This window comes from Bos indicus, chromosome 25 (genome assembly GCF_029378745.1).
Source record: "Bos indicus isolate NIAB-ARS_2022 breed Sahiwal x Tharparkar chromosome 25, NIAB-ARS_B.indTharparkar_mat_pri_1.0, whole genome shotgun sequence".
NCBI lineage: Eukaryota > Metazoa > Chordata > Mammalia > Artiodactyla > Bovidae > Bos > Bos indicus.
Window position 1 is genome coordinate 19,051,985 of NC_091784.1, and position 19,573 is coordinate 19,071,557.

General features: G+C 45.4%; 1 protein-coding gene across 2 annotated transcripts; it reads right to left on the reverse strand.

Moving 5' to 3' along the window:
• Positions 1 to 2,287: 2,287 nt before the first annotated feature.
• GP2 (glycoprotein 2) lies at positions 2,288 to 18,839 on the reverse strand. Of its 2 annotated transcripts, none has more exons than XM_019988377.2 (11): positions 18,692 to 18,839; positions 17,365 to 17,540; positions 14,398 to 14,838; positions 13,818 to 13,928; positions 12,420 to 12,637; positions 11,776 to 11,924; positions 10,378 to 10,623; positions 9,345 to 9,507; positions 7,628 to 7,712; positions 6,110 to 6,154; positions 2,288 to 2,776 (listed from the first exon to the last, which is right to left on the reverse strand). In XM_019988377.2, exons 2-11 carry the CDS (start codon positions 17,450 to 17,452, stop codon positions 2,718 to 2,720), a joined length of 1,605 nt encoding a protein of 534 aa, XP_019843936.1. In that variant the 5' UTR covers positions 17,453 to 17,540; positions 18,692 to 18,839; the 3' UTR covers positions 2,288 to 2,717. The 2 variants fall into 2 exon arrangements, with proteins under 2 accessions (XP_019843936.1, XP_019843937.1); XM_019988378.2 differs by having other exon boundaries at positions 17,365 to 17,560; positions 18,692 to 18,824.
• Between the last annotated feature and the right edge of the window lie 734 nt (positions 18,840 to 19,573).

The following is a 19,573-nucleotide window of genomic DNA, read 5'->3' on the forward strand; positions in this document are numbered from 1 at the left end:
TCATGGAGTTTCTTTGAGGGGTTGAGGAGGCAAGCACAGAACGGAAGAGGTAAACCCTGGCATCAGTCTATCAACTTCTCTATATTGGATGCTCAGGCAGACTTGTATTTAAAAAAAATGGCTCCCCTATAAATGTTGTGAATCTTGTTATAGCCAAGCCCCCTTTCCCTACAGAAGGGAGAAGATGAGCCTCAGAGAGGGGAAAAATTAGGACCTCTGACCTCCTTTGAGTTCCATTGCTAGCATGCCACCTTCCTTGGAATGTGGTAGTTGTAAATCCTCCAACTCACTGGGAAAAAGAAAGCAATTTCTCCCAAGAATCCCCCTTTCAAAAAAGCCACAATCACAGTGGTCTTTTGGTATATCTGTCCAAGCAACACCCCCATTTATCTGAGACTTGCCCCCTCAGGTCAGCCCTAGTGGCTCTGTTTGTGCTAGATGAGCCCACTCACATGACCTCAACAACTGGACCAGGAGAAGCACTTAGACCTACACAGGGAGCTCATACTCCCTGGGTACAGTTTGGATGTGGGATACCAAAATGCCAGTTGGTCTCTGTGGTCCCTGAAGTGATGTGAAGCTGCAGTGTCCATATTCAGTCAAGGATGATGAATGGATGGGCAAAGTTAATTTCACAGAGAGGGGAAAATGAAGGGGACACACAAAAATAAGCAGATGTAAAGGCTGTGTGCTTTCGGGAAGACTGACAGGTGAAAGAGACAAGCCTGTTTCTCACGGTTCTCCTTGTGCAGTCAGGCTGTATCTTTTGCCCTTGGTCTTTGTGCTCCTATATTCTTACAATTAATTCCCCTTTGGTCTGAGGCCATTGGAGTGGGGTTTTGTTTCTTGCAAGCACACCATATCTGACCAATGTGGCACTTTGCAAAGTCTCCTCCTGGCAGATGAATAGGCTCTGCCCCTAGTCACTTACAGGCTTCCCAGGTGGTAAAGAATCCACCTGCCAATGCAGGAGATGCAAGAGATGCAGGTTTGGTCCTCGGTTGGGAAGATCCTCTGGACTGCTGCTGCTGCTGCTGCTAAATCGCTTCAGTCATGTTCGACTCTGTGTGACCCCATAGAAGAATGGCAACTCACTCTAGTGTTCTTGCCTGGAAAATTCTGAGACAGTCATTTCCTAGGCAGGTTGATAAGGAGTCTAGGGGTCCCCAAGGAGTCTAGGGGTCCCCAAGGAGAGAGGGGTCTGGAATTCTCAAGGAGGAAGAAAGGACAAACTTTTTTTCCTTCTCTACATTCCTTAGGATTATATAACAATAATGTATCCTGCCTGAGGACAGTCTCTGGATTAAACCTTCTGGCTAATTCTGTTATCTTAAAATGTAAATTATGGAAGTAGACCTGGTCTTTACAAAGATGTATCCTGCCTGAGGACAGTCTCTGGATTAAACCTTCTGGCTAATTCTGTTATCTTAAAATGTATGTTATGGGAGTAGGTCTGGTGAGGTCTTTACAACCTCCATACGTTCTTTGGATTCATTGGAGAGTATATAACTTCATTGCTAACACTAGCAAGTGGGTACTCTTTCTTCCCCCTTCTGATGCCTATGTCAGAAGCTTTCCCTATCTCCTTTATACTTTAATAAAACTTTATTACACAAAAGCTCTGAGCGATCAAGCCTCGTCTCTGGCCCTGGATTGAATTCTTCTCCTCCGGGGGCCAAGAATCCCGGGGTCTTCGCGTGATTCAACAACAACCTTTCAATTCCATGGACAGAGAAACATGGCAGCTACAATCATGGGGTCTCAAAGAGTCGGACATGACTGTGCACACACTCCTGCTGATCTCCTAGCCTTGATCCTGTCAGTTTCCCTGAAGCCAGCTTGGAGGGGCCTCATGCATAGCATTCTCTATCTGAGGCATCTTTGTGCAGTCTTCGTGAAGATTCATTCAAGGTTTCCAGAAAGGGATTTTACTCACCCTCCAGGCTCTGCTGCTACATCCTCAGGGCAGAATTGATGCATTATTTTATACTGGGACTCCCTGCTGAGCCCTTCAGAGCAAGGGCATCACTATTTACCACTAGAGGTGTGCTCTTGGGAGACAACATCTCTGCGCCCAAACTGAGCAGTTCTTCTAGCATCCAGGCCCCAGGGTAGGAGTTTGTATATTGCTAGGTATGTAAAGCAGGTCTGCAGTGTGGCGGGGCCAGGGGAGCAATGAGGACTAGTCTTCTCTGGTGTAAGGTCTCCAAAACTGGCCACATTACAATATGTTTCATGGAAACTGTTGAAACCATGATGGAAATACACCAGAGGAAGTAGGCTGAAAGCAAACATCAGTCTGTTCAATTTATTGGCAGTCAGAATGGAGGTACTTTGGAAGATCGTGGAGGGTACCTCTTTTACAAGCTCTGCCCCTGCTCCTTCCCCTCACTGACATAGCCCCTCTTCCCTGAAGCTATGAACATGTGAGATACTTGTAGACACGCAAGCACCTGGCAAGTTTGCTTTCAAGAGCCTGCTAATGAATGAGGAAAGTCAGTCCAGGCCAGGTGTCAGAGCCCCCACCATGAGAAAAAGAGGAATACAAAGGACTGAGAGTGTTAAACAAGGCAAAGCTCTTCTTTTTCTCCAAAACTAGTCAGGCCTGGAGACTACGTGATTTGTTTGAAGACAGAACCAGCAGAGCTGCAGGGTGACTGGAAGCCATCGCCAGAGGGAAGAACACAAGCTTCAAGGCCAGATGCCCAGCTGAGCTCTCAGAACAGCCCAGCCAGGAGGACAGGCAGGAGAACCAGGGGCCAGGCCACCAGGAACCCTGAAACACAAGAGAGGACTGTCGGGTGCTGGGCTCTGGAACTCAGCAGCCAACGTGAGGTGGCATCCCTATCTTCTGCTGGACAAGGATGACAAACACAGAGTATCCTTAATATCTATTTTAGATTTCTGCCCCTGGGAGGTGGCAAAGGGCCATGTCATAGAGGCAAAGCTGACTCACCACCACCAAACACTTCAGTTCCCTGTGGGCACACAGGAAGTTACTTTTTCCCACATGCATTGCAGTAGGTAGGACCATATGAGTGGATCTGACCAGTAGAATGTGGGTAGAAGTCACATGTGCCACTTTTAGGCTTGGTTCTTAAAGCCTCCTATATAATTTTCCATGCTCCCTCATCCAGCATCTAGGGACCAGATGCAGAGGCTCCAAGAGAGGACTTTCAGGGGACAGCAGAGTTGCCAGAATTTACCAGAAGGTAAGAGCCCCAGTTCCTAATGACTGTAAAGGGCACTGAGCTGCATCTTCCAGTGATTTTATGGGAAATAAACTGTTGCATAAAAGCACAGAAAGTTGTGGATCGCTTGTCACAGTAGCTAGTATTACTCACTCTGATAGTGAAGAGGCAGAAAGACACTGAAGGCAGAAATAGAGGTTAAAAAAGCATTACCTCTGAAACCTGACTGCGTAGTTTAGAATTCTAACTCTGCAACTAGCTATGCAGGCCGAGGCGAGTTATTGAATCTCTCTGTGCCTGAATGTCCCTGTGTGCAAAATAGGATCATTACTAACAGCTATTACTGCATGAGATTTTTGTAAGGCGAGTGAGTGAACTCATAGCAAGCATTTAGAGCAGTGCCTGACACATGGTAAACACCATGTAAGTATTGGTTTTGAAAATCGGACTCTAAGATCTGGGACGTTGGGATCATATCTCTTCTGAACGTTACTGTATACTCAGGGTTAAAGAAAGGCTTGTCTCCTGGATCATAGCTATCATATTAGAGGATATCTCTAATTGGGTGCAAGCCCCTTATTAGAGGATATCTCTATTGGGTGCAAGCCCCTTCCACCGAATACCAGATTACAGTGGCTCCCCAAGCCTTAAATTTCAAAATAACTTGCTGATGTCCTTAGGAGGGAGAGGGAGACGAATATCACAATTTTCAGAAACATATCATTATATGACAATGAAATGTAGGTTGATGTTCAATTAATTTTAAAAACGTCATAAATGGCTGTGGGAGAGAGCAAACTGTGAAACCCATAGGTGCACTCTTGCGGTAGTCTGCCACCGCATCATGTTGGAGTGATTCCTCTGTTTTCAAAAGTCTCCAGAAACCAGTACCCACCAAGAAATTAGTCAATTTAGCAAAGTCCATTGCGAAGCCAGGCTGTTCCAGGCACTATGCTAACCCGAAGGACTGGAAGAAATGAATGAGACTGAGGTCCCTGCTCTCAAGCTGTTTGCAGTCTGAGCTCTAACCACCCTCTCTGATGAGTACTACTTTTCTGAGCATTGTCTGAATGTTAGCACTGAAGTTATTTGGAAACATTTGGACTGTTATCTAGTTGGAGATTTGAGGATGGGTAGAATTTTTTAATGTCTGGGTTGATGAGTATAGGCCATTTTGGGGGATAGTGAAATCTTAATAGCATTGCTCTGCCTTTGGATCAAAATATATTTCTTAGATTTGTCTCCCTACTGGACTCCAATTCATTCATCAAAACCACATTCAGATGTTAACCTCAGCTGAAATTCTCTCTGATCTTATCCAATACAATTAATTACTCTTCTGCACTATCTACTTGCTTGTGATTTATTTGCTTATATGAGTATTTAATTTTGCAACTGTTGTTCATTTTTCCTATAGGGCTTGTTCTGCTAATATGTGCATACCTGGCTCCTTTTTCTCATTTAGTTCAAACATTACCTCCTTCAAACATTTTTCTGACTATTTATCCATTCTGATATTCATTCTTCCTTCCTATCTTGTTTAACAGATCCATCAAACATTGGTTGGGTGTGTGACCATCCAGGATAAAGACTGTGTTTCCCAATTTCCTTTGCAGCCAGATGTGGCCATGGGACTCAGCACTGATCAATGAGATGTAAGTGAAGATATAAGGTGTCAGCTTCCAGGATTGTTCCTTAAAAGTCATTGACTTCTTCCAAGTTCCCTCCATCCTGGCCTAGATATAAAGATTGGTGTTCTGTCTGCCATCTTGGCCCATGAGTATGATGGCAACATCCTAAACATGGTAGAGGGGTGAGATGGAAGGAGCCTGGATTCTTTTTTTTTTTTTAGAATGCAATCCCAACTAATATGTGTGGCATGAGTAGTTCCCATCATAAGGTAGCCAAATAATTGCTAAAAAATTTCATCAGTTAGTGACCCAAGAGAAAGTTCCTATTGAGGAGGGGAATTTTCTGTCAAGTGCAATGATTCAGGCCTTTAAGTACAGGGGAAATGGACTTGGTTAACTATTACTGCTTTATAGTAATGCCCTATTGCAGAAAGATGAGAAATGGACGGGTTTTAATAGTTAGGGCCAAGTGAAAGAGCCGGAGTGTCTCTTTGGTAGGTAACTTGTAAGAGGCCCTTATCTCCAGCATTAGGAGAGTGGATACCCCTGAGGAGCAAATTTGGACTCATTGTAGTTGCCAGGTTTAAAAGGTGGTTGAATGCTCTGTCTGGGCAGCTTTGCAACAATGTCAGAGCCCTGGTTGGAAAAACCTGGGAACTGAGGAACATGGGATGGGATCATCTGGATAGAGGCTCCTAAGGATTGTGATTCTTCTGATAGCCTTGAACCAATGCCTTCAGAGCCTCGCTGTCTTTATTAGGAGCTAGCCTTCCCCTACCCAAGAAGAGAGTCTGGATTCTTGATGACCTCATGATGCTGGCCCGTTAGTCCTGGATTGCTTGCCTTATTGACTTCATTTATGTGTGAGAGAAATAAACTTCTGTGTTATTAAAGGCAGTATTACCCATGCTGGTAACTTTCTATCACATCATTCTCTTCTATTTCTAAATTGCCTTGTTAGCTTTTTTACTGTCTATTTTGAAACTGGAACACAATCTCCATTAGGGCAGGCACCTGACCTGTACCATTCACCATTATAACTTTAGTGCCAGTAACAATGCCTAACACACAGTTGGTGCTCAATAAACATTTTTTGTCTAATGATGGCTCTCCTGCTGCACTATGAGCATCTTTAGAGCCAGTCTGGGGTTTGATTCATTTCAGGGTTCACAGCTCTTGGCACAGTTCTTGGGGCCTCTCACATAGAAGAGACTAAATAAATATGCACTGAATTAAAACAAAGAAGAGTTGGGAGGGCTGTGGGAAAGGCAAAAGAAAATAATGTACCTGCAGTGTTGGGTGTTCCACTCATGACACCAAGAGACTGGGCACCTGGAGACAAGATCAGAAGGTGAGGATTTCCACAGTCATGCTCCACTGGCTGTGGCACTGTAGCCATAGCTGCTCCAAGACCTCCCGGATCTGGTCATCACAGTCACTGGCAATCCACATTGTGGAAACATCTACTATTTAGCAAGTACCTTTCTAAACACATTTCATGCATTAGAAAGTTAATCCTCCTGAGAGATTTGTGAAGAGTGTTCTCATCCCCATTTGACAGATGAGAAGACTGAGGCTCAGCAATGTCTGCCAATAAGTGGAAGAGTTTGGATTCAAACCCCAGTCTACCTGATTGCAAAGTAGAAGTTCTCAATCCCTTCTCCCTCCTCCCCAGTCTACCCTGTGACAACACATGAACTTCTAGACGAAGATTCAATAGAAGAACAAGATAACTAGAGGCAGAGTCTTCTTCATGAGACAGCCTCAGTTTACTTATCTGGAGAATGGCAGTGGTAATGGTGCTTATGTCTCTAGACTGTTGTGAACATTTCATGTGATAATGCATATAAATATGCTGCCAGGCAGGAGGTATTATTATTAATGTTACTGTTATTAATATTATTAATGTTGCATGCATGCTAAGTCGCTTCAGTCATGTCTGACTTTTTATGACCCTATGGACTGTAGCCCACCAAGCTCCTCTGTCCATGGGATTCTCCAGGCAAGAATACTGGAGTGGGTTGCCGTGCCCTCCTCCAGGGGATTTTCCTGTTATAGGAATGGAACCAGAGTCTTTTATGTCTCCTGTATTGGCAGGTGGGTTCTTTCCCACTAGGGCCACCTGGGAACCCCATTATTAATGTTACTGCACCTTAATTTCTCTAGGACAGAAAAAATGCTTTCAGTTTTTTGGATTTCTTGATTCTGTCAATTCAGTGCAAGTAAAAGCCATGAGAGTACTGTTAACCTGCGGGATAGACAGATGAAAATTTAAGGAGCATTTGGAAAGCTTCTCCTATGTCATGCCCCAGAACACCATAACTGGATTTTGAGAAATATGGTCATTCTCCAGAAACCTAAGTTGGTTTAGTACTTAGACCTCATCTCAAAGAGATCGAGTTATGGGCACCTGGCAGGAGGGAAAAGACAAAAGACACATGCTTGGGAATCAGCCTGAGCTGGGTTCAATGCTAACTCCAGCTGCTCATGAGTGGGTGATCTTGGGTGAGTCACTTAATCTCTCTGAGCTTCAGTTTCTCATCTGTGAAATGGATGCAGTTGGAGAGGATTGAGTCAGTGAATTCTGAGAGCTCAGCCTGATCTCTAGCACACAGGAAGCCCAGCACAAGTGGCAAATGCTATTATCATTACCCAAAACATCTCCTGGAAAGATGCATTTACCACTGGGTTTCCTGAGGAAGCAGAAAAGGACCTGGGCTGTTAAGTTGGTGACCTCAGGCATCTGAGGTTAACTGTCAGCACTTGGCCAGCTGGAGCTATCACCAGGACTTGGCTACTTCTTACCTTTGCGAGTGATGGGTCCCAGATCTAGAACTCGGGCTGGATCAATAGCCACCCCTTCACTGCGGAGTTGACTTCTTGAGCAAGACTGTGGGGATGGAGAAATCTCATTATATCAAAATGGAAAGGCATGTTCCTATCCAAATTGCTCCTTCCATGAGCAGCTCTGGCCCAGGAATGGGCTCCCACCCACGATATGATCCTGACTCTGACGCTGTGGTTTTCTCAATCTAGAGAATTCTCACTGTCATGTCAAATGAACCTGGGTTTGAATCTCCTCTCTTTTCTTTCAGTTGTCTAACTTGGAATAAATGACTACACCTGTCTACTATTATTAAATCATATCTTCTCAGCTGTGAAGGTTAAAAGGAAATATGTGTGCAATATGCAGGCACACAGCAAGCACTCAAGAAATGCCAACTCTTAGTAGGCAGTGTTGAATCTGGGTTAAGAGCATGGGCATGTAAGTCACACCTCAGCCAGGGCATAGTCAGCCCTGGTACTTTCTAGCTCTGAGGCCCTTAGGCAAGTAACCTCTCTGAGCTCAGTTTCTTCATCTGTAAGATGCAGTTGATAAAAGAATCTACTTAAAAGTGTGCTGTGAGAATTAAATTGGATAAGGCATATAAAAGTTTTAGAATGGTGCTTGACACAGGCTTAAAACTCAACATTCAAAAAACCAAGATCATGGCATCTGGTCCCATCACTTCATGGCAAATAGATGGGGAAACAATGGAAAGAGTGACAGACTTTATTTTTTTGGCCTCCAAAATCACTGCAGATGGTGACTGCAGCCATGAAATTAAAAGGCATTTGTTCCTTAGAATAAAAGTTATGACAAACCTAGATTATTTTACCAATAAAGGTCCATCTAGTCAAAGCTATGGTTTTTCCAGTAGTCATGTATGGATGTGAGAGTTGGACTATAATGAAAGCTGAGCACAGAAGAACTGATGCTTTTGAACTGTGGTGTTGGAGAAGACTCTTGAGAGTCCCTTGGACTACAAGGAGTTCCAACCAGTCCATCCTAAAGGAAATCAGTCCTGAATATTCATTGGAAGGACTGATGCTGAAGCTGAAACCCCAATACTTTGGCCACCTGATGCGAAAAACTGACTCATTGGAAAAGACCCCGATGCTGGGAAAGATTGAAGGTGGGAGGAGAAGGGGATCACAGAGGATGAGATGGTTGTATGGCATCACCAACTCGATGAACATGAGTTTGAGCAAGCTCTGGGTGTAGGTGATGGACAGGGAAGCCTGGTGTGCTGCAGTCCATGGAGTCGCAAAGAGTCAGACACGACTGAGCAACTGAACTGAACTGAACTGACACAGAGTAAGCACTCAAAGAAGTCAACTACTATTAAAATAATTTAAAATGTTCTGTACCAAGGAAACATAGTAGACAGGCTCTTTCATCTAATATGCTTCCTGGGGATACTATAATTGCTTACGCATGGGCTTTTGGAGACTTAAGTTACATCGATCCATCCTTTCTTCCCTCTCTTTCTCTGTTTCTCCTTCCCTCCCTTCCATTAATTCATCCATCCATCCATCTTTCCATCTCATCATCTATCTGATTTTCTTTCTCTCCCTTTCTCCCTTCTTCTCTCCTTCCCACCCTCCCTTCTTTCAGTCCATACATAATTCCAATAAACATGAATGGAGGCACCAGGCCCCGTGTCAGGCACTGAATAGTTCAGTCCAAAGAGATACTCACCGGTTGGCACTCTTCTTTAATGAAATCACAGAGAGAAACCTCACAATGCAGGAAAACTAGGTCATAATTTCCAGCAAACTTGAACATCTGAACTGAGAACCGGCTTTCTGCTGACACCCCATTCTCTTCCACGGAGATGGTGGAATCACGTTGATTTGGGCAGCTGGAGGGTGACAGGGACAAGGATCTAGCTTCTAGAAAAACTCAGGGGGTCTGAGGCTCTTTCTGCATTTCTAATCTGCATCCAGCGTAAAAACAGCACTGGAGAGAATTAAAGAGCCTCCTCACCCCCCACCAAGGTTTATTCCAACCTATAGCATAGATTTTTATTCCTCCAGGTTTTCTCCACAATGTGACCAATAAACACATATGGCTTAAATTTGGGGGCCTATAGTCCCCAGAATGAGACAGACTGATTTCAAATTCCAACCCAACCCACTTCCTAACTAAATGATTGTGAGCTGATTACTTAACTTTACTGAACCTCAGTTTTATTATCTGTAAAGTAGGGACAGGAATATGTACTTCCTAGGGTTGATGTGAGCATTTAATGAGATAATCCTTGTATTCTGCTTAGCACAGTGCTTGGTACACACCTAAACTCTATGCTAAATATTAACTAGTATTTTCACTACAGTGTGAATCGTGATCTATAGATATGCATTTTCCTTTGTTTTTGCCAGTTAACAATATTCAATAATATTTTGTCCCATAACACACTGTTTCCATGTTGTTTAGTCAGTGTTAACATCAGTATAAAGTCCCCTTTGAACCTACTGCCAAAATGATAAAAGATACTGAAATGAAAAATAACTGGCATTTCTTTACCTTGCCCATCTGTTTTGCATTAATCTTTTAAGGCCACAATTTCAGGAGTGATATTTCTGAGTCAAAGGGTATGGTCATGTCATACCAAATTGTTTTCCAAAAGAGGCAAGCCAATCGACACAACTGCCAGGCAGGGATGAGCTGATCATTGTTCTCTACCCCAAACCTCATTTAGGCCGAAAGATAACCCCAGATTGTCCAGCACCTGTTCCTGATGATGAAGTACTTCACAGGGTCAGTCTTGTCTTCAGTGGGCGTGGCGTAGCAGTTCTTCAACACCAGGTTAAATCGGGACGTGTCCCCTCTCTCCAAGATGGTGCCCACATAGAGCATGGATTCAACAGACAGCATGACTGCAGTCCCTTCATAAGGAGACGTGTAGTCCTGGTCTTGAAAGAGGGCCATCCTGACAGTGAACTCTCCCTCCCCATCCACAGTGATGTTCAGGGAACTGAGAACACAAAGTCCACAAGAGTGAGGTTTTGAACAGTGAGAACAAAATCAAGTCCCACACCTGTGTAAGATTATGAAGCCAGAGGCACATCTTTGATTCCTAAATGAACTAGTCATTTACTTATATCAAGTATCTACCATCTTCTAGGCACTAAACTCAACAAACAGATGTCTGACTTCAGGTTTCCTACCAGTCCTCCCTGCATCAGAGAGCACGTATACCTCCTTCACTCAAAGAGCACCTCTGGCTTCTCACCTGCAGAACTGGGCTTGGAACCCGTTCTGTGGGCTCACAATTTTTAGCAGCACATCTCTTCCCTCTATCCCATAATTTTCAGTGAAACATCAATTTTAACAAGATAAATAAAATAGCTTTAATATTTATTTTTTTATGAACCTTGGGCCCCAACACATTATAGACTGAAAACTAGAAATGGAACTATAAAATTTCTAACCCTGATTCTGCCATTCTGAGAGACCAGGAAGCAAAAAGGTAATGGGGACAGGTACTCTGGATTTCGAATACCCCAGAAAGTCTCCTAAGCACATCTAGGAATGCCGAGGAATTCCTTCGGCAGGGACCATTCCAGGCACAGTTAGAGAGCAGTGAACAAATGACAAGACCCCCTGTCCAAATTGAATTCTACCCAAGTTGCTATTTGGTTCTACATCTGATGAGTTTATCCAATCAAAGCTAGTCTGGCTTAAATCCCACATGTGCAAGGAAGCTTTCCTGCCCCCAGCTTTCCTCCCCAACCAAGATTAGGTCAGGGACCCTTGTTCCTGCTCCCACAGCACCCTGTGCCTCCCCTATGTTGCCTGCATCACACTTGTAAATAATTTTTGATATAATGAGTTGTTTAATGCCTTTCTACCTCAAGATAAATGAAATTGTCATGCTCTTCTGTTCCTCAGCTTATTTAATTAACACTGTTTCATGTCGTTGCATTGCTCCATAGTAATAATCTTCAATATCCACAAAATATTCTATGCCTGCTTTGTTCATGCTGAACATCCTAATATATAATCAACAAATATTTTTGGAATGAATGAAAGTTCCTGAGGGAGGCGGGTAGCATCCTGTGGACATGATAAAATGTGCTTGAAGTCAGTCAGGGTTAGAGGTCAAAGAGTAAAGATCATGCCATACCTTACGATGGGCTGCAGGGCCATTTGAAGGCTCACTTTCATGTCCAGTGGGTAGGCACACTGGAAGTTGATGCTGAGGATGGTGTCTCTGATGATGAAATCGTTGACTAAGGAGAGCGTGTTTATGTAGATGGCATGGGTCTGGTTTCTCTTTGGCATAAAAACAAGACCACATATATGTCGACATGGATGCAGGTACAAATGTATCTGGGATTCAGGTCTGTGTGACTCCAGAGTTGATGCTGTCAGTCAAGCGGACAACCCTGTCCTCTGATCTCACGGAGGCAATGGGCCTCCTCCCCCAGTGGCACTGGCTCTTTATTGGAAGGGGAATGAAGATCCCAGATCGAAAACTAGAACAATAAACTGTTGACTCTCGGGAACAGTCAGGAACTGCCACATTTGCTCCTTTGCGAACCCCTCCCACATTATCCCTAAGTGAAAGAATCATAATCATAGCTTTCATTTACTGAGCTTAAGCATCATGCCTATTCTAAGCTGCCTCCTGGACCAACACATGTAATCTCACATGCCTTTAGAGGTCCATGGAGGCTAAGTTACTTGTCCAAGGACTCACAGTTACTGACATAGACCTTGCCTGCCCAGCTCCTGCACTCTTGCAGCAGGGGTATAAACATCTCTCACCTCCAGAATGTTTCCGCAGGCACCAGCCTGGGTGGGATTGGTCACAGATATCCAGTTCTCCTCTTCACTCTGCCTGAGGCTGCTGCAGTTCCAGTTCCCGTCCCGCAGGTAGGCATGGACCTCATCTCCGAAACCCAGACTTCCCAGCAGACACTTGTCCAGTGACACTTTGATCTCTGTGTCCCCACAGTCCAGCTGAGGCTGCAAACTGTGCACATCTGGAAAGTCGAGAGGAAGGCAGGTGGGATGGGTAGGGGTCTGGAAGGAGTGGGCAGAGCTCACATACTGTGCCCTTTGGCAAACCACCTTGCCTACTAGGAGGCTGGGGAGGCTAGAGGGGCCCAAGGCCCACGTGGGATTTACACTCAGGTTGTGATAGGTGAGGCTGGCCAAGATGCCCCAGTCCAAGATTTCCAAGCATGCTGTGTGCAGGCTTGGCGAAGGCTCTCATGTCTGGTCTCTCCTGGGACCCAGAGCAGATCATCCCCAAATATGCCAAATGGTGTATTGATTATTTTGAATTAAAATTACTTCAGTTGCAGCTAATGCAAGAGTCATGCTCTGACACACCTCTGTTTCCCTGAAAACAGGAAATGATTCTCCCATGTGAAAGGTGCTCTCCCTGCATGTGGAGTAGAAGGACACGCTTGCCACCACAGATAGGGACCTCAAGCTCCCTCTTGTCCCTCAATATTGAACACTCTCTCCTCCACTGGGGTGAGGAGTACACACAGAGGAAAGCAGGCTTGTGCCCAAAGCAAGAATCAAAGGCTCTCGTTAGAGTCTAGGAGGGAAGGAGATCTTCTCGCTGGAAAGCTCCTCCAACTCCCATCCAGGGCTTAGGGCTCATCTGTAGCCATGTGCCTGTGCTTGCTTACCTGCTGGGATGATAAGAACATCACCTTCAGAGCCTACCCATTTGGACTGTTCTTATTGAATTCTCATCAAAGCCCTGCTTGGTGGGTTTTAAAAATCATTATTATTATCTCAACCGCATTTTACAGATGAGAATGTTAAGGTTCAGAGAGGGTAAGCAGCTGGCCCCAGGTCCCAGACCCCACCCGACAAATCCAAGACTGACGCAGGAGTCTGCCCCTGTTCCTCACGTGGAGACCATGCTGATACCTGAACACAGCTTCCAACACCGGCAGAGTCCTCATCCTCGGTATCTTGGTCCCTCATGAGTCAAGCCCACCCATTCCCAAGGCCACCGTCCAGTGGCTGACCTGGAAATGTGTCCGACCCCTGGCCCCATCCTTGCAAGCTCTCTGGCTTGGCACTTCTCATCCGCTGACCTTGGTTCCATCGCCACTGACTGTGGTCCACACATAGTCCTGACCCTCTGGAGCTCCCTCCCTCCTGCCCTGCCCACTGGGTCAGCACAGTCCCAGTGCTCACCGGAGACGTTGAGGTCCTGTCTGCAGAAGCAGCCCCAGGTGCCACTGACGAGGCGACACTCCTCCTCGGGGCGGCAGGTCCTGTCACACTTGTCCTCCGCGGTGGCAGGGTCTGGGGTGAGGCGTGGAGGAAGAGGATCAGGGTGCACAGCAGGGGGGACTTGAGGCCACCAAGGCCAACCTTGTCATTCTACAGAAGATTTGCCATGTTTGATAAGGGTTGTGCCATATTTGGTGGAAGTGTCAAGCCTCGAACTTGAATTTCCCAACTCCTGATCCGGTGCGGTGAGAACCCTGGGGCTGCCATCTTGGTGCTTTTACTACAGGGCAGATGCTATTTCCAGAACTTTCCATGCCTTAACTCTTTCAGTTCACATGTAGACCTCGTGGGGGTGGGGGTGGCATTTGGATCCTGGAGCTGGGATGCTAGGTTCAAATTGGCTCTGCTACATTCCAACTCTGTGATGTTGGGAGAATGGCTTAACCTGTCTGTGCCCACTGCAGGCACTGAACCAAGGCTGTTCTGTTCAGTCTCCTCCTGCACCCACTCTACTGCCCCTGGGTTGCCCTGCCCCACTCACCTGTGCAGTATCTCAGACTACATTGAGGGGTGCCCTCCAACCGGTACACGTAGTATGGGCCCGGGCAGGCTTTCACCAGCACCTCTGTCTTCCAGAGGCAGCAGTTGCCACTCCAGTGGGCACAGGCAGTGCGGTTGACGATGCCCTCCCCAAGGCCAGGATGGGTGCCATTCAGCCACAGGGGTGCAGACGTCTGGCATCGGAACGTGGGGACACAGTCCTCTGGCATCCTCACTCCTCCGTCCCCCACAAATCGGTACCAGCCGTGTTTGTCACTGTCACAGCCTTGGATGTCTTCTGTATTCTCTGTGCTTCGAAAGGGTTCATTCAGGAGGGTGTAATTCTGGCAGGGGTCAAAACAGAGCTGGGCCTCTGGGGTGCCAGGGGCTCCGCAATCCAAGTCCTTTTCATAGGAACCAGTGTTGGTGGAGTTTCTGTAACCTGGAGAATAATGGGTTTATGGAGCAGACCCTGGGGCCTACAGGGTTTTCGTGCCCTACACACTCTGTTTTGGGAATGCTAGGGAACCCAGTGAGGGCAAGAGGCACACAATCGGTTAGTTGCACATCAGCCTTCATCACCTTGGGGTCAGAATAATAATGAGGGCTTTGTGTGGTATATTGTAGGCATTAAGAACATCAGAGTCCCCACACTCTCTGCGTAGCCCCAGAGGGTGTCATTCATACTGAGCCTGAGTGGTGATGCGGGCTCTGGAGTTGTTGCAGGGCTCCCCTGAGCCACCGCACACTGTGGTTCTGCCTGCCAGTATTTGTTTTTCTCATTGTAAATGTAGGATAGGCTCATGGGAGAAAACTCAAAGGTTATTAAAGTGAATAAAGTACAAATGACACCTGTCATAGCGCGTTCCATTCCCAGACGTAACCATAAATTTGTCGTACAGTTTTCAGACCCTTCCTGTGCATCTGTTTAAAATAGTTTTTTTTTTTTTTAATAAAAATGGGTTTAATGCTGTACAGCTTTCTTTCCACTTGCATTTATTATTTAGTATATCATAGAGATTTTTCCTTTATCAGTAGATGACGATTTCTGAGCCTCAGCACTACTGATATTTGGGCTGGATAATTATATGGGGGGACGGGCTCTGTCCTGTGCACTGTAGGATGCTTAGCAGCTTCCTTGAGTTTTCTTACTAAATGCCAAGAGTACTCCTCCCTGAAGTTTTTTCCAGACACTGCCAATTGCCCCCTGAAAAGCAAAATCACTCCCCCCACATTGGGAACCACTGCGTCTAATAGGGCCATTTCCTATTGCTGGTCTCATGGTTTTTAACAGATTCAAGGACTGTGATGTGTGAAGATATGGAGAAGTAAATCAGGGGTGGGGTGGAGGGTAGAGGAAGTCACAGGCCAGACAGTCTGGGTTTAAATCCAGCTCTGCACCTGCTGACTGGCTGACCTTGGCAGATGGTTTAATTCCCCTGAGACTCTTCTGCAAAATACCACGTGTAAGCTAATACAAATATCATCCATTCCTGTACTTCAGGTCACGGTTGCCACACAGGTGTCCATCTGTCCTTGCATTTATCTCATGTGTTTTTCTCTTTATTTATACACTTAAATTTTGTACATTTATTGTATTTAAGTTTATCTCAAAAAAAAAAAAAACAACAACAACTGAAAGCAATATTGAACTCAGACTAATCATTTGCATGCTGAAATATTTACAGATAAAGTGCACGGATGCCTGTAGTTTACTCTTTAAATTTTTTAAAAACCTTTTATTTTGTATTTTATTTTGTGTGGAGTGATTAACAAGGTCATTATATATTTCATATGTTTCTTTCAGTGATTCTCTTTATAGATTCATTTCATCCTAAGGAATAGTATCTGTGATACCATAGGTATGATATATTAGTTATATGGTTTAATACCCGTGAAGAAAAGTACATATAACATAGCTACCAAAAATTCTCTCTCTCTTTTTTTATTTTGGCTGTTCCCTGAAGCATGTGGGATCTTAGTTTCCCAACCAAGGAGTGAACTCTTGCCCCTGCAGTTAAGAGTTTGCCATGCAACCTCATTTCGGGATATGCATGCCCCATTTGGGAGAATAAACCTTTAAAGGACTGTTAGAAGGTTAAATGAGGTACTAGGTGCAAAATGGCATGCACAGCACCTGGAGCCTAGTAGTTCAAGCTAGTTCTCTCCCCTAGTTCTGACATGCTGAATAGTATAAATTCCCCAATGATGAATTAAGTATATTCTACCAAGATCACATTCCTTTTTTTTCTTTTGATGTATTAAACTATTTAATGGGTGATCGTGTGCCCAGCACTGATGCACTGATTACTGGGGCTCAGTCCATCCCCACAAAGCAGGATCACATTAGAGGAACTTTTTAGGAAAGAGATTTTCAAGCCTTGCTTTTGTACATGCTTATTTTAAGGAAAGGAGTCACTGCACTTATTATTCTTGGACTGGTTATTGCACACACTATTTTGCCAAGGCAGGCCATGAGCTAAGTGCCTCCAGCCCCCTCCACAGGGACGTAGGCAGAAATTTTCACCCTTGTGCAAAGCCTGAGAATCCTTCCTACAAGCATCTAAGATGCCCAATCCATGGATCTTTGGAAGGACCACAGAGAGATCACTAAGCCTGGTCTCTTCATTTTACAGATGAGTAAACTGATCTGGAGGAAAGAGGATGCTTGCCAAAACAAGGCACAGAGCGACTGGGAGCTTCATGTCCTCATGAATCCCCAGCCCTCTGCTTGCCACCATATCCAGGCATAGGAGGTTTTAACTGGCTCCCACTGCCCTTGAGGGGGAATTTCTGATTTGGCTCTTCGAGAGATTGTGACTAGATTCCGGTCTCTCGCATCTTGTTTCCCTCGAGTTTTTATCATGCCCCTGTCTCCTCGCTGACCCTGAACCAATTTTCTGTTCTCCCCTGCTGCCTCTCCAGGTATCACGGGTCATCTGAGATGCCAGGTGAGCAGAGTACTCACCTTGCTGTTCTGTAGATGACAGGGTCAGAATGTAGGAGGCCAGGGCCAGCCACAGGACAGAAGTCATCCTTTCCAGGAGCTGAGACATGTGGGTCACTCAGCAACCTGCAGACTCTCCATGCAGTGGTCGTGGGGAGACCCAGATACGATTGGGGAGACAGAGATTGCTCCCCTGACTGCAGGGGTAAGAAGAGAACTAGGGAACTCACATCAGTTAGCACATGCCTTGTACCAAGCACTTTGCATACCTTAGCTCATTTAAGACACCAAACCACCCTCCAGGGAAGGTATATTTATCGTTCCCATTTTATAGATGAAATAGCTGAGACTCAGAGTACATTAATCCCAGAAATATTTATTGAATCCCTTCTATGTGCAAGTACTATGCTGGAAGTGAAATAGCTTGCTTAGGCCCATTTTCTCAGAAATGTTCTGATGGTTTCTTTCATGAAGGCTGTATTGCTTTGAAGTCCTATCTGTGACTTACAGAAAAGAGATGTTATAACAGGAGCAGATTTGTTAAGTGGGTGAGGTTGACAGCAAGAGAACCAAAGGCAAGCAAGACTACTGAATGTCCTCAAAGGTCTCAGGACAAGTCCTACTTGGGTCAAGGTAGAGGCTCTTGGAGAATGGATGGAAGGGAGGGTGACAGAGCTATGAATGTCTACAGACAAAAGTAGCAGCTTTCCCTTTCTCGGTTCTGTGCATATTGTACTGTGCCGAGAGAGCCCGAAGTGTCCTCTGTGTATGCAGATATCTGTGAGAGTTAGACCATGTCAGACTGAGGCCATCACGGGCTCCTCACACAGTGCCCAGAGCACAAGAGGTGCTTAGGAGACATTTGGGGGATCTGTGAATAACGAGCAAGGAGGGAGTGGATAGGAATAAGGAACTGTGAAGAGCCTGCCAACATTCAAATAAATAACACCTCCTCTTCTGGGAAACTCTTTTCTCAAAAGGGAAAATCTTTGGATAATATTCTACAGCCTCTGAAAGACTTCAGTTGAAGACAGAAGTTTGTTTCCGGAAGAGATATCGTGGCTATGTTATGAGAGAGTGCCCAGGACTGGTAATCCGTAGAAGTGAAATCCTAAGTAGACGCCTGTCTTCCTGGAGGGCTGGGGGGGACAGTGTCCAGAGACAAGGGAAGGGGGCACTTTTTGCCCTGGAGTAGCTGGAGTCACGGTTGAACTGGAAATACAGTGATATATGGAGTCTTCAATAAAGGTCAGGGTCTAAACTCCTTGTTGGGTTCTGAAAGGGCCAAGTATCAGAGGAGGCCCCCAGGCTCAGGAGAAAGCCTTCTGGGGCTTGAAGTAGGACTTACCTGGTGGCGAGAACACGGAATGTTCTTCCTTCTCTGGCTGTGGAAATGCACGTCTGCTGTGGACCGTCCTTTTATTGCCGTTTCCCACCAATGTGGCTGTCTGGGATTGGTGCAGAGATGAGACTGAAGTTAGCCTCCCAGGCATACACTGGGTTGGTTGGGTGCAGGTAAGATAAACAATTTACCGGAAATGGTGGTGAAAGGAAGGCCCCTTTGTTCCCACACCACCTGCCCACCACGCCCTTGCATGTAACCCTTCCAGCAGTCTCTCCTTCGCGCAAATGCTTCTCTACAAACAAGAGCAGCATGTACTGAATTCTGAACATAACTGGGCACTGCTTTGCACCCATTATTTCTCACTTTTAATCCTCACAATGAACGCATGAAGTAGCACCATATTTATTACTGGAAACCAAACACTAATCAAACGGAAGCTTAATATCCAAAGGGAAGTGGAGAGAAATCAAACAGACACTTGTTTGCACAATAGATTTCCAATTGTTTCTTGCGTTCCTGGCTAATTACCTTAGAACACTTCTGCTTCTGTCTGGAAGCCAGTCAACTTGGAGTCAGTTAGGACAAGGGACTAAATAAGGAAGGGCAGATGGATATTTCTCATTTTTGGCCCATAGAATCTACCCAACTTCAGATGCTCCATGTTGAGCAGTCTGGGAAAGGCCAATCTGGGGACATGTGAATCACAGACCAGCAAAGGATAGCCTAGACCTTTGGACAAAATAAGCGTCTGAAGAGCCTGTCGATATGTGGGCTACCCCAGAGACTGTAAGGTAGAGAACTGAGAGGACCTTGAAGATCTTGGACTTTTAAATTTCAGGCTTGAACCTGGCTTTGTGGCAAAGTGGATATTACAGAATTAACAAA